The 21,499-nt window shown below is 29.7% G+C and overlaps 8 protein-coding genes across 8 annotated transcripts, besides 1 other annotated feature; 3 read left to right on the top strand and 5 right to left on the bottom strand.

Annotated features, from left to right (window-relative positions):
- Positions 1-111: 111 nt before the first annotated feature.
- Positions 112-1,284, bottom strand: PPE1 (phosphoprotein phosphatase methylesterase 1; the record flags this gene model as incomplete). The annotated part of the gene is made up of 1 exon (XM_064861049.1): positions 112-1,284. The coding sequence occupies one exon, from the start codon at positions 1,282-1,284 to the stop codon at positions 112-114; it is 1,173 nt and encodes a 390-aa protein (XP_064717289.1).
- Positions 1,285-1,752: 468 nt separating this feature from the next.
- Positions 1,753-3,147, bottom strand: PWA37_004567 (uncharacterized protein; the record flags this gene model as incomplete). The annotated part of the gene is made up of 1 exon (XM_064861050.1): positions 1,753-3,147. One exon carries the CDS (start codon positions 3,145-3,147, stop codon positions 1,753-1,755), a length of 1,395 nt encoding a protein of 464 aa, XP_064717290.1.
- A 764-nt stretch (positions 3,148-3,911) lies between these two features.
- On the top strand, positions 3,912-5,093 carry PTC7 (type 2C protein phosphatase PTC7; the record flags this gene model as incomplete). The annotated part of the gene is made up of 1 exon (XM_064861051.1): positions 3,912-5,093. One exon carries the CDS (start codon positions 3,912-3,914, stop codon positions 5,091-5,093), a length of 1,182 nt encoding a protein of 393 aa, XP_064717291.1.
- Positions 5,094-5,360: 267 nt separating this feature from the next.
- NMD2 (Nmd2p) lies at positions 5,361-8,906 on the bottom strand (the record flags this gene model as incomplete). Its single annotated transcript, XM_064861052.1, has 2 exons — positions 5,361-8,645; positions 8,901-8,906. The coding sequence occupies 2 exons, from the start codon at positions 8,904-8,906 to the stop codon at positions 5,361-5,363; spliced, it is 3,291 nt and encodes a 1,096-aa protein (XP_064717292.1).
- A 573-nt stretch (positions 8,907-9,479) lies between these two features.
- On the top strand, positions 9,480-11,129 carry PWA37_004570 (uncharacterized protein; the record flags this gene model as incomplete). The annotated part of the gene is made up of 1 exon (XM_064861053.1): positions 9,480-11,129. One exon carries the CDS (start codon positions 9,480-9,482, stop codon positions 11,127-11,129), a length of 1,650 nt encoding a protein of 549 aa, XP_064717293.1.
- A 290-nt stretch (positions 11,130-11,419) lies between these two features.
- On the bottom strand, positions 11,420-14,728 carry IRE1 (bifunctional endoribonuclease/protein kinase IRE1; the record flags this gene model as incomplete). Its single annotated transcript, XM_064861054.1, has 1 exon — positions 11,420-14,728. The coding sequence occupies one exon, from the start codon at positions 14,726-14,728 to the stop codon at positions 11,420-11,422; it is 3,309 nt and encodes a 1,102-aa protein (XP_064717294.1).
- Positions 14,729-15,485: 757 nt separating this feature from the next.
- Positions 15,486-15,569: a sequence feature (Short protein (PWA37_004572, KAK5963443.1) was converted to a misc_feature.).
- Positions 15,570-16,661: 1,092 nt separating this feature from the next.
- LRP1 (Lrp1p) lies at positions 16,662-17,213 on the top strand (the record flags this gene model as incomplete). The annotated part of the gene is made up of 1 exon (XM_064861055.1): positions 16,662-17,213. One exon carries the CDS (start codon positions 16,662-16,664, stop codon positions 17,211-17,213), a length of 552 nt encoding a protein of 183 aa, XP_064717295.1.
- Positions 17,214-17,494: 281 nt separating this feature from the next.
- Positions 17,495-20,752, bottom strand: KSP1 (putative serine/threonine protein kinase KSP1; the record flags this gene model as incomplete). The annotated part of the gene is made up of 1 exon (XM_064861056.1): positions 17,495-20,752. The coding sequence occupies one exon, from the start codon at positions 20,750-20,752 to the stop codon at positions 17,495-17,497; it is 3,258 nt and encodes a 1,085-aa protein (XP_064717296.1).
- Between the last annotated feature and the right edge of the window lie 747 nt (positions 20,753-21,499).

The following is a 21,499-nucleotide window of genomic DNA, read 5'->3' on the forward strand; positions in this document are numbered from 1 at the left end:
GTTGCAAAAAGAAATCACAGTCAATAAATAAAATAACAAACATACATAATTTGTATTAAACAGCGCATATGAGTTATTAAACAGATATATTGTTATTATTATTAATGTTAATCAGTTTTTACCCCAGTTAGTCTTTATAACGACATTCTTATTATCATTTCTTTTCCAAAAATCTATCAAAGTCAATGCACACTTCATTGGACAATCCTCTTGAATAAAATGTCCTGAATCTTGGAAAACTACCAGTTGATATTTCCCTTGCATCTGTCCAATAATCAACTCTTTATCTAAATTATCATTTCCAGCTAGAATCAGTAATTTACATTTGGGAGCAGTGACAAATTGATGTGATAAACCAATAAACCAAGTATCCCAATATCTTGAAAACATTCTAAGATCAGTTTTTCTTACAACACTCCCATCCTCTAATTTCTTAAATAACGCAGGTATAGATATCTCTGCGCTACTTCTAAGACGGGACAGTCCATTGTTAACGTGCCAATTAATAGCCTCTTGGTATGAGCCAAACGTATTTGGTGTAGAAAATAAAAAACTTTGTACTCTTTGTAATGCTTGAATGGCCGCTTCTTCCACAATATCAAACATGGCTATCCCCAAAATATGTCTTGTAACATCGTATCTTAATTTATCCAATGCAAACGTACATATACTCCCACCTAATGAGTGGCCTACAAGAATAATTGACACTTTCTCCAGTGGTAAATGTACCAGATAATTGTCAAATATGTAATTAATAAAGGCCACAAAATCATCAACAAACGCGTTTCTATAGTAACTATTATTAATGCTATTGCTGATATCACAGAGAACAGTCTCTCCATGACCTCTAGCATCAAATGTGAAACAACCACATTTAGAATCCAATCTCTCATACAACTCTTTACAAAGACTAGCAAATGTCAAACCGGATGAACCAGCGCCATGATGAAAAACAAAAATTGGAATTGCTTTCTCATTTTGACAGTTGTCAGGTAGACTATAATAATAATTAAAATTATGATTTCTTTGAGGTAGTTGTACAAACCGCTTTTCTGTAAAGAATTGATCCCATTTTATACAAAATTCAGAGTGTGTATGAGTAAACATAGACTGTTTTGGTATCGTAAACAACTCTGCCTCAGTCTTATCACTATGCAAAGTATTTGTCAGATTTGCTTTGCGAGACTCTTGTTCATTAGACTTATCACTTGTGTCATTCCCTATCACTTCCTGAATTTTTTGTAGATGGTTTAAAAGCACCTGGTTTCTTAGCCCACTACTCATAATGATCACATAAGGTTGCTAACAAAATCGTATGGACACAATCACTTAGACAACAGTTACTTCAATTGAAGCACAATGAAGATGCATGTTATGCTTATCGTACCCATTTGTTATAAAAATAGGGATTCTCTTCTCTCTCCATGTATCAAAAACACAAATGCAAAGGAAAATAATACAAAAATGGAAAAGAATGAAACATGAATTTCCAAGATCAAAATAACAAACTTAGACAGGCATACATGACTAAATAAATATTTAAACCAAATATATATATATATATATGTATAAGCATGGTTAATAGTACATATTATCATCACCGTATAGGTACAAACATTATTTACTACATAAACATTCCAACAAGTGTGAATAGTTAAAAGCAAAATAAAAGAAAAACAATAAAGCAAAAAAAACAAAACAAAACAAAACAAAACAAAACTACGTACTGATTACGTGCTGATTACGTGTTGATTATTTCTCTTTGAGTTCCTTTAGCCCCACTGTCAACTGCTGGACATTTGGGTTTGGTTTCCTGTACAAATCAAATTTGGAGGATTTCTTTTTATGTTTAAACATCCTAATAAACTTTTTAGATTTAGAGGTAAAGATATCAAAGATTTTATGAGAATTCTCGTTTGTGGTTATGTTGTTAATTTGTTTTGAAGTACTACCTCCTTCATCAGGCTTACTTTTTATACTGCTACTGATGGGCGTATGCAATGGGGATAATTGTTCATATCTTTCAATTAATCGATTTAGTTCACTTATTTTATCATTAATCTCTTGACGGTCTCTCCAAAGGCGTATCTTTTCCATTGTGGTATTATCTTCTAATAACAATGATTCTGGTGATTCTCTTGATGATAATTTACTCTTTATACTAGCTTGAACATTCCATGATGCCTTTTTTCTTTTGTAACTATTATTTTTTAATTCTATAGATGATTCATTTATTTGATTTCCAATCGATTGATCATCTCTTAAATATTGGATTTCTCTTTTACTTACTTCTTCAAAAAGTTCACCGATAATTTGAGACAGAATTTGTTCCCTTTGAGAGAAATAAGAAAAATCCTTTTTCCTTCTACTAGAATCTCTTTTGGTTTGAGTATTATTATCATTATTAGTTTTAATACTACTATCACCACTACAACCACTTCTATTATTATTATTATTATTATTATTATTATTATTATTATTATCTAATATGTGAATAGAATCAGATCTATCATTGTCAGCATATAAATTAAACTCATCTCTCATAATCAAGACATTTCTCAAATCATTATAAACCAACTTTCTTTCATTATTTAATTTCTTTTTCTTAGCTAGTACCCTTTTAATAAACATGTCCTTTGTCTCTCTTGGTAATATTTCCCAAATATTATTAACTTTATTATATTGTTCTTTACGTGTGACATAATTGAAGAATTCATTGAATAATTCTTCTTGTAATTCAATTGGCGCAGACTGTGTACTACCAGTACTGTAACAACTTGATTGTGATAGAGTTCTGTGCAAATTTGTGGCAGAGAAAGATAACGAGGCTCTTTTTTTAACGTTATTCACTGCATTACTTGAAATTGATCTCTTTAGAATGCTACTATTATCGCTTGTGTTCAAATGGTACCTACATTTACTGTACCCTGTTTCTTTTCTATATGTTAGTTTATCTTTTTCCCCACTTACACAACGATCAATTGAACACATTTTATCTCCCATACAGAGACTACAGTTCAATTGTTCATGTAATTCACATGGTTCATTTTCTTCTTTAATTGAAGTGTTCCTACTACTACCACTACTACTATTAGTATTGTTATTGTTAGTATTAGTGTTGTTATTAATTCCTCTTTTGTGTAACATATAATGACCTGTGGTGAGTTTCAAATTGCAATTCTTTTCAAAAGTTTTTATATGTCTGTAATAATATTTTTTTTTAAAGCATTTCAATTACGGAGTATATTATCATTAATCCAAGCTTACCATCTTATCTTCCAACACAATTAACCATTACAATTTCCATATATTAAAAAAAATTATTTGTATATATTTATATATATTTATACTGATTTATACTTATTTATTTATATAGATAGATTGATAACTACCCATAAGTATCAATCTATCTAATCACTTTTCTGGAACAAATGTATAACCAACTACCACTGAAACAACAGTGAAGGAAGGGGAGAAGAAAGGAGAAGAGCAAGTGTTGATGTCACAAATTCGAAACGTTCTTGGATTTGTGACATCGTCATCGAGAAATACTGCCAGAAAAGAAAATAAAAGTGGGAGAGTTCTGTGACTCGCTATAACACCCACACACCACTGCTACAAAACTGTTTCACCACGATGTCTTACTTTCTTTCTATGAAGAGAAACGGTGCAAGATCGAATATTTGGATATTTAGATATTGGACATTGGACAGAGACTTTATCTTATGCAGTTAAGAAGCTAGTCGTTCTTGTCTTCTGGCCCAGTCTTATTGAGAAGTCCGATTACTTTTAATTGACTCTTTTCTGTTTTATTTGTTTTTTGTTCTGTGAGATTTGAGCCATCCCCATTAGAAGAAGTTAACAATCTTCTTATTTTCTCATCGTTGTACTCTGCTGTTCAGATTTTGTCAATGTCCTTTAATCTCATAGGTATACGAATCCCAAGAATATCAGGGATCTCAAGGAGCTCCTTTTTAAGTATGTTATGTTTTTGTATTTTTCTTAGCTCAGTTATAGTCTCTTTACTAATACGTTTTCCATCTAATTCTATAAACCCAAGTCTATTTACAGTCAATAACCTCGTCAATAAAAACACCCTCTTCAAAGTATCCAAAAGGTACTTTGTCTCTGATTCAAATTCTTTCTCTTCCTCCACATCTCAAAACTTTCACTCCAATTCCAATCAATCAAGTAATACCCAATCAAACACAAGCAACAATGGTCATACTCCAAATCAATTCTCTTATAAGACTGCCGTCGCATATCAACCAAAGGATAGAGACGATGTCATATATCAAAAATTGAAGGACTCTCTGCTCTCCCCAACAGGCGAGGATAATTATTTCATTACTGTGAACTCCGAGTCTGATGTCTATGCTGCCGTAGCTGATGGTGTAGGTGGCTGGGCAGAACATGGTTACGACTCAAGTGCTATCTCAAGAGAACTATGTAAAACTATGGGCCAAATCTCCAATTCTTTGCAGTTCAAGAAGTCACATTCTATAATCACTCCAAAAGATATCATCGACCTTTCTTATAATAAGATAAAGGAGGATAAAATTGTAGAAGTTGGTGGAACCACTGCTATAGTAGCACATTTTCCAAAGGATGGTTTATTGAAAGTTGCAAATTTAGGTGATTCCTGGTGTGGTGTCTTTAGAGATTGTAAACTAGTATTCCAAACAAAATATCAAACCGTGGGTTTTAATGCACCATATCAACTTTCAATAATTCCAGAAGAGATGGAAAGAAATGCAAGACTATCTGGCAGATCATATATAACAAATACCCCAAAGGATGCCGATGAATACGAATTTCAACTAAAATCTAATGATGTAGTTATATTGGCCACTGATGGTCTCACCGATAACATTGCTTCTGAAGATATCGAATTGTTTTTGAAAGATAATTCAAAGATGCTATCAAATGATCTTGATAAGTTTTCAAAAACTTTAGTACAAAACGTTGTTAAGCTAAGTAAAGATCCTAATTATCCATCAGTGTTTGCACAAGAAATCTCTAAATTAACTGGAAAGTTATATAAAGGTGGTAAAGAAGATGATATCACTTTGGTTCTTGTTAAAGTTAATTGATGATCATAACAATAAGAATGGACTGAAAACAATAGCAACAGAAATCAAGTAAATAAATAACTAAATAAATGGTACAAGGATACATTTTATTGATAATTCCTCATGTATATCTCCAATGTTCTGTTTTATTTTATATTATACATTCAATCTTCCATAACATTGTTTCTACACAATTTTAAACACATGGATATGTAAATATTTGTATAAATGATATTCAAATGACAAAACTGAAAAAAAAAAAACATATAACTGATAAAATAGGTGCAGCTAATCAAAACTTCTTTGCAACACAATTTTTTTAATTTTTTCTCTTTCATTCTTTAATTTTTCTTCTTCCTCTAGCACATCAGAAACAAATTTAATATCCTTAGGTAATCCAACTGTTCTTGTATTTGTCTTCTTACCTAATTTTGTTAAAAATGTAAATGCAACTTTTGATCCATTTCCCCTTGTCTTCTCATTGCTTGATAATTTAGAACTATTTGATGTAGATAAAATTGGCAAAGAACTACTTGTAATTTTTTCACTTTTACGTTCTTCTAAAGACTCATTCATCATTTGTTGAAGTTGTTTTTCCAACTCACTTTCTATTTTTCTTTCTTCACTAGTTTGTAATTTCTCTTTAAATTCATTATACATTCTTTCTAACTCAATGTTTCTATCAACATCAATATCTCTAAATTCATCATCATCATCATCATCATCATCGTCATTATTACTATTTTCATCATCATCATTATCATCGTCGTCGTCATCGTCATCATCATCGTCATCATCATCTTCTGAGGAAGAGTCTACACTGGATACATCAGATCCACTACTATCTATATCCAGATTATCAAAATCACTAATTTCACTGGCATCTGACATATCTTTTTCTTCTGAAATATTTACATCATCATCTATAGTAGTAACATCAGTCTTTAAAATATGAGGATCTTCCTCTTCTAATTCTTGCTCGTCCTCCTCATCCGTGTACCTGGGCTCATCATCTTCATCATCTTCATCATCTTCATCATCCTCTTCTTTTATTCCATTTACTCCTTCTTTGCCTTTATCTTTGGAATCTACAGATGATAAATCTGTTTCCTTGTCAATATTATCACCTTCACCAGATTTACTCTGACCATTTATGGACTGAAGTAAACTTTGTAACCTTGTAGCACTGTCCAGTAAATTTTCCGCTTTTTGAAATTTAATCAATTTATCATATTTTATGAAAGTATCCTTGATTTTGAATTGTGTTTCTATCGGTAATGGTTGTTTCTTGATGTATATATAGTATTCAAAAAACCTCAGTATCAATTCTAGTGATTTTTTAAAGATAGATGGGTATCTCTCTACATTCAATAGAATTATTGTGATTAATTGGATCCTAAAATAGTTATCCGGTGGATCTAATAGATTATAAACGGTTGGAACTGGTTGATTGTTAGGATACCCGAATCTCAAAATAAAAAAAATGATTTCAAGTAATACATCGGATTTGATCATTTGCATATTAAATATCTCTGTCAAGTACCTTACTTGCACCACTCTAGCCATATTTTCACCGTAATCATTGGTTTCTAAACCACGTTCAATATTTTCAATAGTTTGATCAATAACTTTAACAACAAAATTTTTATGGTAAGGATATAGTCCACTCAGTATTTGCGCCAAAATAGGAATATTTTGGTAATTCATTTTATTTACTTCTGTGAAAAGTTCAAACATTGTTTTATAGACATTAGGATCACTCCAAGTAGCTTTCCTTAACAGTATGGTAGCACCTTTAGCATTAAACCGGGCTAATTCACTTCTTATGACAACATGATAAAACCTCTCTTCATTAGTTAACTCTCTTTTCTCCTGATTCAAAGTTGAAACTGATGGTGGATATAATAAAGTTAATGAATTATCTATAGCACTTTTAACATTCATACCTAATTGTCTGTCTCTAGCCTTTGTCTTCAACAATTGAATCATTTTTTCCATTTCAGTTTTAAACTCAGGTTTATGTATCAAGAATTTACCTGCATGCTCAAAGAAGATAGTCAATATCTCAACATTATTTTGAATTTGTAAATTCATGATCAGTGTTCTAATTTTGTGAAATATGATGAATGAAGGTACCAACATAAATTTGACCATCTCTGCAAAAAATATAATATTTTTCACATTAATTTTACTAGAATGAAGTTGATTTCTGAATCCATTATCTAAATATTTGATAAAATCTTCTACAATATCAGGAAAATATTTATTGTTTGCTGCTAAAAACCGTGAATATATTTTTATTTTGCTCCAATCTTGACTTTCGATAAAAAATTTGAGTAATCTATTCCTGGTAGCTTTATTGTCTAAATTTAACTTCCAATATTCATTTATTAATTTATCAATTGAATCTTTAGTGTCAGCCAGTTCCAAATCTGCAAAAAAATTATTCATTAACTCTGAATCGCTAGTGGAGTTTCTTGACTGAGATTCTTTAACAACTTCTTCAATATCTGGTAAATTTTCATAGAACCTTTTAGTTTCTTCATTTTCCCATAACCTTTCACTAGGCGGCAAAACTTGGTTAGTAATTATGGACTGTGGTGATTTTTCATCTGTTTCTTTATCATCTTCAACAAGTTTAGGTGGATCTAACTTAAAAGTTTCTACAAACACTGTAGTCGCACTATTAAATCTCTGAAATATGGGTACTAAAGTGTCATGCTCTTCTAGATACTCATTTACCAGTCTCCCTGTCCTAATTTGACATTTTTGATGTTCTTTAAAAAGTTTATGAATCCTTTTATCTAAGTCTATTGTCTTATTCACTACTGCATCGGCAAATACTTTAAATAAAGATTGTAGAAGTGATTTAAGTTGCACATCAGGCATCAGAGGATCCCATGAATGGTCATTATCATCAAAAAAAGTAGGGAATCTTAGAACAAAATGAGTGGCAAGAAGAGTGCTAAAGCCAAATTTGAATTTGTAATTTAATAATTCTTTCAAAATAGTGAAAATGAATGGTTCCTTCTTTGAAATCTTTCTTTGGAGATATAGAGGTAACATGTCTTTATCTTCAACGATATCAAGAGATGTAAATACACCAACAAGGTATAATTCCGTTAAGAGTGTTACTGTCGCTTTCAATCTGGTCAATCTAACCAATTCCTCCTTTTCTACAGGCGCAGAGTTATCCTTATCAGTGACTGATGGATTCACAAAGTTGACTAAGAATAATCCAAAAAGTTTTCCAGTAAACCTAGCATTAAATCTTTGATGTATGGCACTAATAACTTCTGTAACAGCAATAATATTTTCATTCTTTGTAGAAACATTCCATAATAACTCACTAGCTGTTGTTATCAGTTCAGAAAGATATTTTTCTAGCGATAATTCAGTTAAGTCATTCAGTAAAGAATCTTTGGAATCTTTGGTTACACCCTTTTTCAATTTCTTGATAAACCCTGTATTCTTTTTGATACTCGAATCCAGCTTGCTATTTTTTAACAAGAAAACTTCTTCACCATTCCATGCTCTTGTATTTAAATCATGTAGTTCTAATCTTCTAGAGTTCTAACATAAATAAACGTAACAAAACTAAATATTTTATAATCATAAATCCAAGAACGACTTTATTTTATTTTATTTTTTCTAAAAAAAAATCAATATGGATTTATGAATTCCTTTGAAAGTTAGACGGTTAGTATCAGGATAGTTTATATAATACTAATGATTAGCAATTAATTTTCTCCTTAAGTTTAAATCAATTAACACCTCAAGGGAAGGTACTAAATGAAAAGAATAAAATCTATAAACACACACACATACATCCATTATAGTATAATTTTTTAATCACAATCTATTAACTACTCTTGAACAGTAATATTGGTGTTAATACAAAAGAGAGCCCTTAATTAGGAGTCCAATAACTTAATAGAGAATGACACCCTTCTTGTACAATTCTTCCATTCTACCTCTTCTTTTCATCGATCCTTCCAGTTTATACAAAAGAAAAAACATTCAAAAAAAAATTGTTCCAACATTCTCAAAAAAAAAAAAGATACAAAATACAGAAAAAATTCGAAAATAAGGACGGTATATTTTTAGATGTAAAACTTAACATGAAGAATCAATTTTATTCAACTCATCTCCTTTTAAATAAGGTTAGAACACTAAAATAATAAAGGGCTTAACATAAAGGATTAGCACTAATGTCTTCTTAGTATGGACAGTTGAGGACTAGACAAAACATATATTGAGGGAGGAATTAACGATTCACAACAGGAAGGAAATAAAATATTTATTTATTTATTCATTCACTTATTTAGTTTATTTTATGCAATATAACCATAGTTCGAAAAAGGTATTGTACTTGTTAATCACTGAAGTATATTCCAAAGTTTGGTCATGTACGAGTTCCTTTTCTTTATTATGCTAGTAATATCCAGTGTGGTTGTTTATTGTTGGTCCTATAATCACATGTGGTTTAAATTGCATCTATTATTTGATGATACTAATTCTGTTAATTGGGATTGCATGTCCCATTTACCGGAAAGTTGGTATCAGAATCCTAAAATGTATATAAAAGATACTTTTATGCAGAAATTTTACACAGAATATTCTTTATCTTCTAATAAAATCTCCAAGTGTGTCAGAATTTTATTTTCATTAGCGATGACATGTTATCTGATAGCAATTGAAATCATACTATTCTATATTAAAACTAGTGATAATGGAAAACAAGCAGATTTCATCACAGAATTTATCTGGCCCTTGATTGCATTTTTATTATCATTAATATTAATCTTAATTCAACCCTTTTGTATACTAATATCTATTCTAAATAAATTTTTTAATGACAAATTAGACATGGATAGATTGATTATGGTTACTACTGCTTTGATTGGGGGATTAATTACAATCCTATACCTTATTGACTTCGGCCCATTCTCTTTTTCCAATAATATTTTAACAAGATTGTCTATTGCTGGATTAACGTTAATGGCACATCTGTCGGGAATAGCATGTGTCTCGACAGTGTATTACACTTCTGTGTTTCTATGGTACAGATTTATGGACAAGAAACATTCATCGATATATCATAATTCTATGTTAAATAACTTTCAAAAACAAAACTTTCTTCTCTGGTCTTCTAAAGAAACTCTTGAACATAGAATTCAAGAATATGAGTATAAAAGAAAACAATTGCTTAAAAGAATGAGTCAGGACTCTGATTATGTCACCTCTACTATGAAAAATAAATACATTGATATCCTTGGGAAATATCAAGTCAACTTATCCAAAATAAACAATTCATTGAAACAATCCCGTAACGTATTAATCATAAAGAGAGTATGTGGATCCATGTTTATTATATACTGTATCCACAGAATCACTTTCACTTTCTTAGTGCGACTTCCTAAAATCTTACATCATTTCATCAATTATCCAACTGATTATCAATATGACCGCTTTAAAAGCAAAACGGATCCGTTAGCTGTGACTTTAGCCAATATTCTTGATATTTTATTATTCAATTTCAATTATCAACATGATTTAGAATCTTTAAAAAGCCAGATCTCTTTATTTTTATCTGCTTCATTGTTCATTGGTTCTATATCTACTGTTTATACCACAATTTCCTTCATTATGGGTCTACTTCCAATACGTTTCCAGGTAGTGGCCATGTATGCTATGGCTAATAATGTTGAGGAGGAAGAACTTCCCTCCTTCAGTAATGGTAAAAGTGGATACTCAAATAAAAATCCATCAATAATCAAAAATTTACTTATTTCTGAATTAACTGGTATCTATGTAATTGCCACAGTTTTAATGATCAGATCAAACCTACCTTTCAATATATCTCTTAGATTAAAAAATTTATTAGGTGAAAAATTCACTGTACCTAACATTACTATCGATTGTTGGTTCGATGAAATGTTTGCATCTGCATGCATATTCACAATTATTGCAATCAAACTAGCCGAATATTATTTAAAAAATAATAAAAGTACCATTACTAGCATGTCACCTAAAGATAATCGTTTAGTCAACTAAAACATATATCACTCATTAAAGCTAGAATATAAATAAACCGAACATGATAAAGCTATATAGTTGAAATATATATATATATATTCGTGTATCAGTAGTAACTTTATCTATAAATAAAACAATTATTCATGTAATTGCTCACTTTATCTTTTTCCATAATCTTATTATTCCATCTTGCTTCACTATTTCTCAATATATCCTTATAAATCCAAAATAAATAGTATTATTTATGCAAAGGAGATTTTTAAAACGATATAAAATACAACATAGATCAACACATATAATTTATCTAACTAAAAAAATTCAGCAAACACTTGTTCCTCTTTCATATTTTCCTCGACAAATAGATAGACTTCCATTAGTAAATTAGGAAATTTTCGTATAAAATATTTATAAAATCCATCTGGTAAAGGTCCCATTTCTTTAGCTAGATCCTCAGGCAAATCCATAAAATGATGATACTTGTTTCTTATTGCTCTCAATAAATCTAATACCCTTTCAAAATGATATTTTCTATATTTACCCAAATTTTCCATGAATTTTTGATCAAACTTGGAAGACCAATCCCTATTTTTAATCACTTTAGAAGATACAACATTTAATTTTAATAATAACTGATTAGTTGGATCTTTGTTTTCTATTTCAAACCGATCACTAAACTTTAACAAAAAAACCAATTTCTTAGATATTGGCCAAAATAGTGGATGTTTCAACACTATAGCTGCAGTAGGTCTTTTTTTAGGATCCTTATCAATCATCCTTTTAATTAAGTCTGTTGCTTCTAAAGTTACAGATTTATATTCAATAGTCCTTTTCAGATGGTCCAAATTATAGTAGCCATTAATTATGTTTGATTCTCTTATGAATTTATCACCAAATGGATGTTCTCCTTTAGATAGGACATAATAAAAAACGCATCCCAACGAAAAGATATCAATGGCTCTTGTTAGTCGTTGTTTTGTATACGTATCATAAAATGTACCAGTAGACGAATTTGATAATTCTTGCACACAATCATTTTTATTTAAGGTAGTACTACTCGACATAACATCATTGTTGACTAAACTCCCATTTAACAACTCAGGTGCTCTCCAACCAGTTGTACCTGCTGGGTTATTAAGGTTTGTCCTGAAAGATGACTGGTCGACATCTAATTTTTTGCACAATCCAAAATCAGATATCAATATTCGTATCTTTTCAGTCTCAATGTCCGTATTTTTATCAATAATTTTAGAAACTGCTAATAAAATATTCTGTGGTTTGATATCCCTGTGAATAATCTTTAACAAATGAAGGTACGCAATACCTGATGCAATTTGAAAAAGTATGTTTATAGGATCTAGAGTTTTAATTAATGAATCAGATATTTCAATCTTAGGATTTTTCATTTCAATAATATCTTGTAAAGAGGCATTACAACGTTCTAATGCGATATATAGAAATTTCTCAGTGGTTTCAGAGCAATAATATCTAATGATATTACTATGATTATCACTTTCAGTTAACAGCTCAATTTCTCTTTCAGCTAAATCACAAAAATCTAAAAGCATCCGCTTCACCGCGACTGGTCTTCCTTGAAACTTACCTTCAAAGACTACAGTACCTGAAGAACCATATCCTAAAACCTTATTTGACACAACCAGATGTTTTAAATTGTCTGATACCTCATTATTTTCTAAGGTATTTCCTTTACGTTTATTGTTCTTACCACCCCTAGTGCCACGTTTCCTCTTCTTCTTTGTTATAATGTCCAATTCTTCGTTCACTACTACATCAGGACTAAGATTGTTGACATAGTGATTTGCAGTCTTTGTTACTTCATCAATGATGGTAACCTCATCTGTAGAAGAATTTTGCCCATTTTCTGAAGTATTTACTTCTTTATTGACTTTATTGATATTATCTAAATTGTTAAAAACAGGAGCTATTCCGAATATATTCAATATAGCTCCAATAGGTGGTACAAGGTGAAGCCTTTGTAAGACTCCCAAAATTAGTACTGAAACTATTAGTATCAGACCATTTTCAAAAATTTTATAGCAAAATCTTAGTATATATAGAGCTATTGAAGATTTAATATACTTCTCTTCACGATTGTCCTTTATTTCTTCTTCTAGGTCATTTATTATTTCTTGATTTGGATATATATTCAATTGCTTCGTTGCTAAGGCTTTTGATTCATATGCAACAGAATCAATTAATAACGGCATAGTTTGGGATCTGGTTAAGTATTGATTTGAAAAGTGATAAGATGGTTCTTTAAGTACATGAACACCTATCACAGATGTTCTAAAAAGATTCTCATTTTTAAAAATTGATTCACTTCTCCAATTATCACTAGTTACATATTTTGATAGCGGTGCGGCTTTAACTAGTGATGGATAATTTGTTATAGAGAAAGCCACCCATGATTGATTCTCAATTTGTTCTAAGTAAACTTTACTTCCCTCAGTTTCCTCATCTGATATAGAATGAAATGGATGAGCTACAAGTACAGGTTCGGAAGAATAATTATCCATAAATACATCAAATACTGTTGTAACAATACCTGGGAATTCAGATGATATCCATTTCGCTACTCTCATATGAGTATCCACTGCTAATAATGTCTTATCTCTAAAGGGAGTAATCAGTAACCCATCTCCTGGAATTGTATTTTCATTTGAAAGATGTGAATCCAAAGAATTTGGTTGCCATTCTGCATAGGTTACATTAAAGACAGAGGAAGAATGACTATCAATTTGCAAGTGATAAATTGATTTTCCAATAGTTAGTAAATTTGATGGATGTACAGAATATTTATTGCCGTCATCAGGAAAGCATTTGACAAAATTTCTAGTTCCAAAACCGAATGCAGATATGATATCTCCTGAATTAAGATCAATTGTGTATAATGAACTGGATCTAGACCCTGTAAAGATCTTTTCATCCTCAACTGTAGTACCATAATTATCAACAGGAAGTGTTGCCCTCATATACTCTGGTGAATTGTCAATTAATTGACGTACAGATGCTGGAATTCTCTGTAATCCTTGGTTAGCATGAAAAAAATACAGTAAACCGTTTCTAAAAGGTTCAACAATTAAAGTTTCTTTTGTTTCTACGGAGGATTGCTGCTCTATCTTCACCAAAGGTTCGAATCCAGTAGAATTAAGAGACCATTTTGTTTCACCTGTACTTCTATTGACTGCATGCAAATAACCTTCAATATCTGCTACAATAATTAAGTCAGTTAAAGTAAGATCATTGATTGTTCTCCCAACAAGATATGAAACCGGAAGGGTTGCTATTAATCCGTGTCCATCTTGCACCTTATTTGGAATTGCTTGTGATGGGCGTGTGGTTCTAGAGCTCATTATAGTTGACTCTATTTTATCCAACAATTTATCATTATGAAATTTTGGCAATAAAAGTCGTTGATTAGAGCCAGAGCCTTCTATATTTTTTCTTTGATTTTTTCTCACTAGACTTATTCTTTGCTCTTCATGTTCAGCATCAAAGTTGCTAGACCCTACAGATCTCAATGAACCATTAACCAAATTCAGCAGGAACCATAGTAGCACCAATATTTTAAGATATCTAGATAACTTTATACCATGCATATACTATTGTTTACCTCTGTTTTATTATAATTTAACTAAAATGTAAGATTGTAAAAATAATGTTAAACAAAAGGATAAAATATTTTCTTATAATCCACACTTAATTATATTTCAATCCTTTTAACTTTTATCTTTGGTATGAAATAATAAATTCTTCTAATAACATTCAACTATCTGAAAAAAAAAAAAAAACAAATATAGATCTATATAAGTCGAGCTATATGGAAATTCACTTTAAAAATCTATTGCTTTTGTAAATCCTAAAAGATTTGTTTATTTTGTATTTATGAATACTCTATAAGTTACTAAAACTCTCTACTTATTAGTGATAATAATCAAAATTGTCATGAAAAGTCACAATATTTATCTAAATGGCAATATATATGACAATTAAATATTTTAATTAAACATTACTTTAGTTGTTCTTTCCAATAAATTATAAAAATGTTTGATTCTCCGAATGCTTTTTTTTTGATTTCTTTTTGGTTCTCCAAGAAAATAAAATAAAGAAAAGAAAAATATCACAGTCAAGAAACATGATAGCGTCACTTTCAAAATATCAACACATTAATAGCAATATATGAATAAAACTTTGAAATGATAACAACATGATAACAAAATTGTAGTGCAACAATGGTTAATGTTGTACAGTAATATCAGTTTTCAAATAAATTCTCAAAAAAAAAAACAAAAAAACAGAAGAATATAACTAGTTAAAAAAATAAATGAAAAATGGTCTGATACTTGTATATGGAAATTAATCATCTTTGATAGAGTAGCCAATCTCATCAACCACTTCTTTAAGAGATATCTTCTTATCGTCAGCTACCATTTGGACCATTCTAAGACCTGCATCTCTTAATTCGTTATACGCTTTTAAATCCTTAATATGTGTACCTATTATATCATTTGGACTCAATATTGGTCTAGAAAAAAATTTAATAACAGATACCTACATCTGTAAATACATAAGTATATATATATATATATATATATCAACTAACATTGTTAATAAACTAGTATATAACTATAAGGTTTATTTGCTGCTTTAATTTATAACATACAGATTGTGTACCTTTAATAATGAATCGAATTGTTCTTGTAATAGATCTAATTCTTTTTGTTTTTCTGTTTGGATCATTTTCTCGTATTTGCACACAACTTTAAGAGGGGAGGGGGTTAATAAAACGCTATATCCTTCTTTCTTACTTTCTAATAAAATCTATTGATGTAATCTTCTTTCTTGCAAAATATTCTTTGAAACCTCTTTCTTAAATACTAAAAATATCAGAAAGTAGAAGCTGGTTAATTTAGCCGCTGATGAAAATTCTAGCAAAAAAACAGGCCCTTTCCAAAAAGACTCTAAATTTTTTATCAATATATAAACATAAACATATATATAGATAGAGAAACATAACAGAGATATTGATGATTATGGTACAAACCAAGTAAATTAAAGGTTTAGAAATGATATAGATTATGTATTCATACCTCTAACTTTCTTGTAGTTCTCCCTTCAATTATAACAATCAAAATATGTAACCATATAAGAAACTATATATTAAATCAACTAATTATATATTCGTATACACAATCTATTTTATTTTTTTTATCTCTGTATGTACACCTTCTGTATATTGCTGTATAGGTTAATCTATTGAACTGCATTCAATTTATATGACCTTCTTAATTTACCTTTAACAGAATTTTTTCTAGAAGAAAGAAAATTGAAAAATTTAAAAATAGGAAAAATAAAAAAAAAAAACAATGTTAATGAGAAGGTGAGATAAATATCAAAGGTAACCAAAAAAAACTATTTCTTGTTATAATATAAGTCTACTCCTTTATACCAATACATATTTTGAGAATATTATATATCACATCAGTAACCTATCATTATCTCAACATTTAAGAAAGCACACGCACACGCAAAATGGATCAAGATTTACAAAAAATTAAACCTTATATAAATAATCTTAAACGTCATCTTCAAACATTACAACCAGATTTGCAGCATATGGTAAAAGAGTCATTAAATGATAAATTAGTTATTATGACGAGTGAGTTAGATAAGTTAGATTTGGTTAACAATTACTGTTATATTTTGAATTCTTTGTTATTTGCTTATATGAAGTTACTTGGTTGCAAACATTTGGATAAAACTATTATGATTGAGTTAAATAGATGCAAAGAATATATGCAAAAGGCTAAAAATTTACAAATAAAAAAAATAAAAACTGAAAGTGATAATATTAATAAACAAACGAAATTGAAGTCTTCAATTGTAGCATCGTTAAAACAAGAACCAGCCATCAGCAAAAAACACTTTCAAAATACTGCTACCACTGAAAATAATAACAATGATAGAGTAAATAAACATATCAAATTTGAAGATAGCAAATATGAAAAAGAATTATTGATAGAGAAAATTAACTCTACTCAAAAGAAGAAAAAAGTTATGGGTAAGAATAGGATAAGTAAATGATATATATATATATATATATATACATACATGTATATATGTCTACGTTCATATGTACGATATAATAAATAGCATTATCAGATCACACAATTTAATAATATTATATCAGTATTATATACTAATGTATGAAGTTCTATATATATATATATAATTTCATATATACATAGGTACTTTCCATAATAATGAGCATCATAAAAAAATAATAAAAGAAAGAGACTGATTGGCAAAAATATTATTATTATTAGTATTTTTATGACTATGACTATAACTATATAAATGTGGTGTCAAATAATTTCTTCTTGTTGTGATTGTTGTTGTAATAACCAATTATTCTTATATTGCTCTAAAGAGCCCACAATTTCATCTTGTAGTGTGGTAGATTTCCTACCAGCTCTAAATTTGTTTAATTTATCATAATCCGATTTATTATCATAAATTTCATATGGACCAAACACTGTTCTTCCATTATTTGAAGCCACTTCTTCATCCTCTTCAAATATTATGGCTTCAGTATTAGAATCTGCAAATGCATATTCATTTTGCAATGATGTTGTAGATTGGGATGGATTCATTAATATGTTGAAAGATTGTATTTTATCGTGAGAATTATCTGCTGTGTTCTTTTTTTCATTATTTTTTTCATTAAAATTATTATCATAGCTGATTTGATTATTTGACACATTTAATACATGTTCATAAGGTGGAGACGACGACGATTGTTGATTCATAGAAGCTCTTCTATGATGAGGTGGAATGTAAACCCCAGGTTTAAATGTTTTTGAATGATTGTCACCAAAAGATGATCTATGAAGAACACCACCATTAATAGGCTGATTATAGTTGTTGTTAACCAATGAATTGACCATGTCATCATGATGAATTTCATTAGTTACAGGCGATTTCAATAAATCTGGTAAATAGTCATTCGTAACACTTGGGGTACCACCTTTAGTAACTAATCTTCCTAATGTATTTGATACTGTAGACTCATCGGAAGTGGAGAAATGCTGAGACACTAAAACCGAAGGTACTGAATTTGAAGATGGAACATTTAATAAATCATGACCAGCAATGTTTGCTGTGTTTCCATTATCATGAATATGGTCATGACTCATCATACCCATGTGTGCAGTGCCTGAATTTATTGATAAAGAATTGAAATTTTTAACTAAATCGGAATCATTTTCATCTAATGTAAATAATGCATCGTCAGATTCATGACCATCATCATTTAATATGCTTAATTCATGAGAATTATTTTTCCTTAAATTATTAATATTATTGTGATTACTATCGTTATTATCATAACTGTTATTGTTATTGTAATTTCTACTACTGATACTACTACTATCACGACTATTATGGGAATTCACAGAACCTGGAGAATTATTATAATGCCCATTATCCAAAACAGTAGAGATATCAGGAATATTATTATATGTTGATAGAGATGCATATGCTAGATTCGGTAAAGGGCTATTACCACTAGCATGACTAATTGAATTTCTTTGGTTTGGCGGAATATATGCTCCTGGTGAATGTGTTGTTAATGAACTACGCCTAAAGAAACCTGATGTTAATGAACCATTGTTGAAGCTATTTCTTTGGCCATGCGAACTTTTAAGAGTTGACACATTATAACCTGAATTACCTGTTGTACTTGGTCTTCTAAATTTATTGTATTTAAAACTGTTGCTTAAACCATTATTTTGGTTATAACTACTATGCCAACCTTTATTAGCACCATAAATTCCATGAGGATTGATATTATTATTATTATTAGTGTTTGTTGTCAAGTAATACTTTGATTTATTTTTACGGTATTTATGATCGAACACACCTTCCATATATCTATTTTGAACACTAGGTGGAGTAAAAAAGTCTCTTGTATTAAAATTAGATTTATCTTTATTCTTTTTATAATCATGGAAAAAATTATTAATATGTGTATTTGGTGTTGGTATACCCAAGGGTTTTCTAGAATTTTTAATAATCTTTGATTTATTCCTATTTCTGATTTGAATTGGTTTAATATGATATCTACCATTATTTTTCTTCTTACCACGGTTCTTTTTATTATTACTACTGTATTTGAATTTCGTATTAGATTTAGATATATCTGAAGGATCATTTTTATGTGAGCCTTTATTATTTGGATTTGTATGATGATCATGCAAATTATCTTGAACAGCATAAGATGTAGGAATTTCTAAATGCTGGTTAGAATTATTGTTTTGTGATATTAGTTGGGAGGTAGAATCTTTAATCTTTTCTTTAATTTCTATATTATTAGCAGCAACTGCAGTTGCTACTGTATTATTGTTATCAATTGATGCAGCTGATTTATCCATATCTACGTCAATCGACTGATTTTTTGTATCATTTGAAGGTTTTAATGAGCCAACAGGTGTAGGTAAAGATACCGGCGGTTGAACAGCATTTGATGCAGACTCAGAGACTTCGGTATCGTACTCAGTTCCACTGCTTCCGTATCCATAGTTTTCTTCTTCTTCTTCTTCAAGGTTGTTGTAATATTCATCATCAAAAGTATATTCATTTAGATTATCTAATTCAACCCTGATTTGTTTCAAATCTCTATTCATTGGATCAATTGTTAAACAATACCGTAAAACTTGAAAGAAATCATATGTCATTGATGAAAAGACATCAAACAGTGCTTCTCTGTTAGCGGCAAAATAACAAAAAGATTTGTCTGATTGATTGGCTACACTAAATGGATTTTTATGGAAAACAATATTTAAGAAAACAATCCCCATAGCCCAAAGATCTACTTTATCACAATGATAAGGTTCTTTCCTTTCTTCAAGATCCAAATTTGATTCAAACAATTCTGGTGCCATATATCTTTCTGAACCGATAGATCTATCCATTGACGTTTTGTTCGTGGTTGCTAACCCCCAATCTGTCAACTTGATTGTCCAATCTATCCCAGTAATCAAAATGTTTTCAGGTTTAATATCTCTATGATAAATATGCTTATTATGAACATATTCAACAGCATCGAGTATCTGTGATATGATATGAGTGATTGCATTAGTTGACCTTGGCACAATATCATCTTTAATAGCCTCATATAGATCACCACCTGTACAATACTCTAAAATGATGTAAGAATCAAAGAAATCTAATAGCTGTACAATATTATTATGTTTACCAATTTTAGTTTGTATATCTACTTCATACATAGCTTCAAAACATACATCATTAGACATCTTAGATTTAATGTTAGAAGATATCAGTGATTTATCAGTATTTTTATTAGTAGATTTATTTTGAACATGGAATTTTTCTTGACTTGAATCATAGTTTCTATCAGAATAGTTTTTATCAGAATCATAATTATCTGATCTATCTTCGTCTTCGTCTAGTTTAAAGATATATTTAACAGCAACCAATTTTTTTTCCTTGAGATCTTTAGCCAAAGACACATAGCCATAGGAACCTTCACTTATATCTTCAATCTTTTGATACCTATCTTTTAAAATCCCACCTTCCTTATAAATTTCATAATCAACAGTCATTTTAAAATAATGTCAAATCTGAACACTAATAATAATGAGAATAATTAAAGCAAACAGAAAAAGAAGAGGAAGTTTTTATAAATTATTGATATGATACCACTAGGTAGATAAATTATCTACGGAGCTTAACAGAAAACAGAAATGGATAAGTATAATAATAATGATAAAAAAATATCTATGTTAGATATTACGAACCTGTAAAATCCAATATCCTTTAGTCAATGTATATATTATTACTATTATTATATCAGTTCACCAAGATAAATAGTATTAAAACATTCAGATTAAACAAATAATCAATAACACAAAACAGAAAACAAACAAAAAACAACAACAATAAGGTCAGTTAACCACGCGAACAAAACACAGATACTCCTTATTATCTAATATATGGTGTGATATGATATGCTATAATATAGTGACTATAATTTCAAAACCATATATAGACGGAACCTTATAGAGACACTAGGGTTTAAGGTGATTAAACAAACAACTGTAAATAGTGAGCATGAATATATATTAACCATTTAGGTTGTTCTAACTTCCTTTTCGATTCAAAGATCAAAGATATTGAAGACAACACAAACACAAAAAAAAAAAAGAAAAAGAAAAACTAACCGAACAACAATAGAAAAGAAAAGAAAAGAAAGGGAAAGAAAGAGAAGGAAAAAAAATTGGCTCCAAGAATATTTAGACAAAGTGAACCTATACTCATGATAAAACTTGTCTATGCATAGTTTTTATGTG

This window comes from Arxiozyma heterogenica, assembly GCF_036370985.1.
Source record: "Arxiozyma heterogenica strain weizmannii chromosome Unknown scaffold_6, whole genome shotgun sequence".
Taxonomy (NCBI): Eukaryota; Fungi; Ascomycota; class Saccharomycetes; order Saccharomycetales; family Saccharomycetaceae; genus Arxiozyma; species Arxiozyma heterogenica.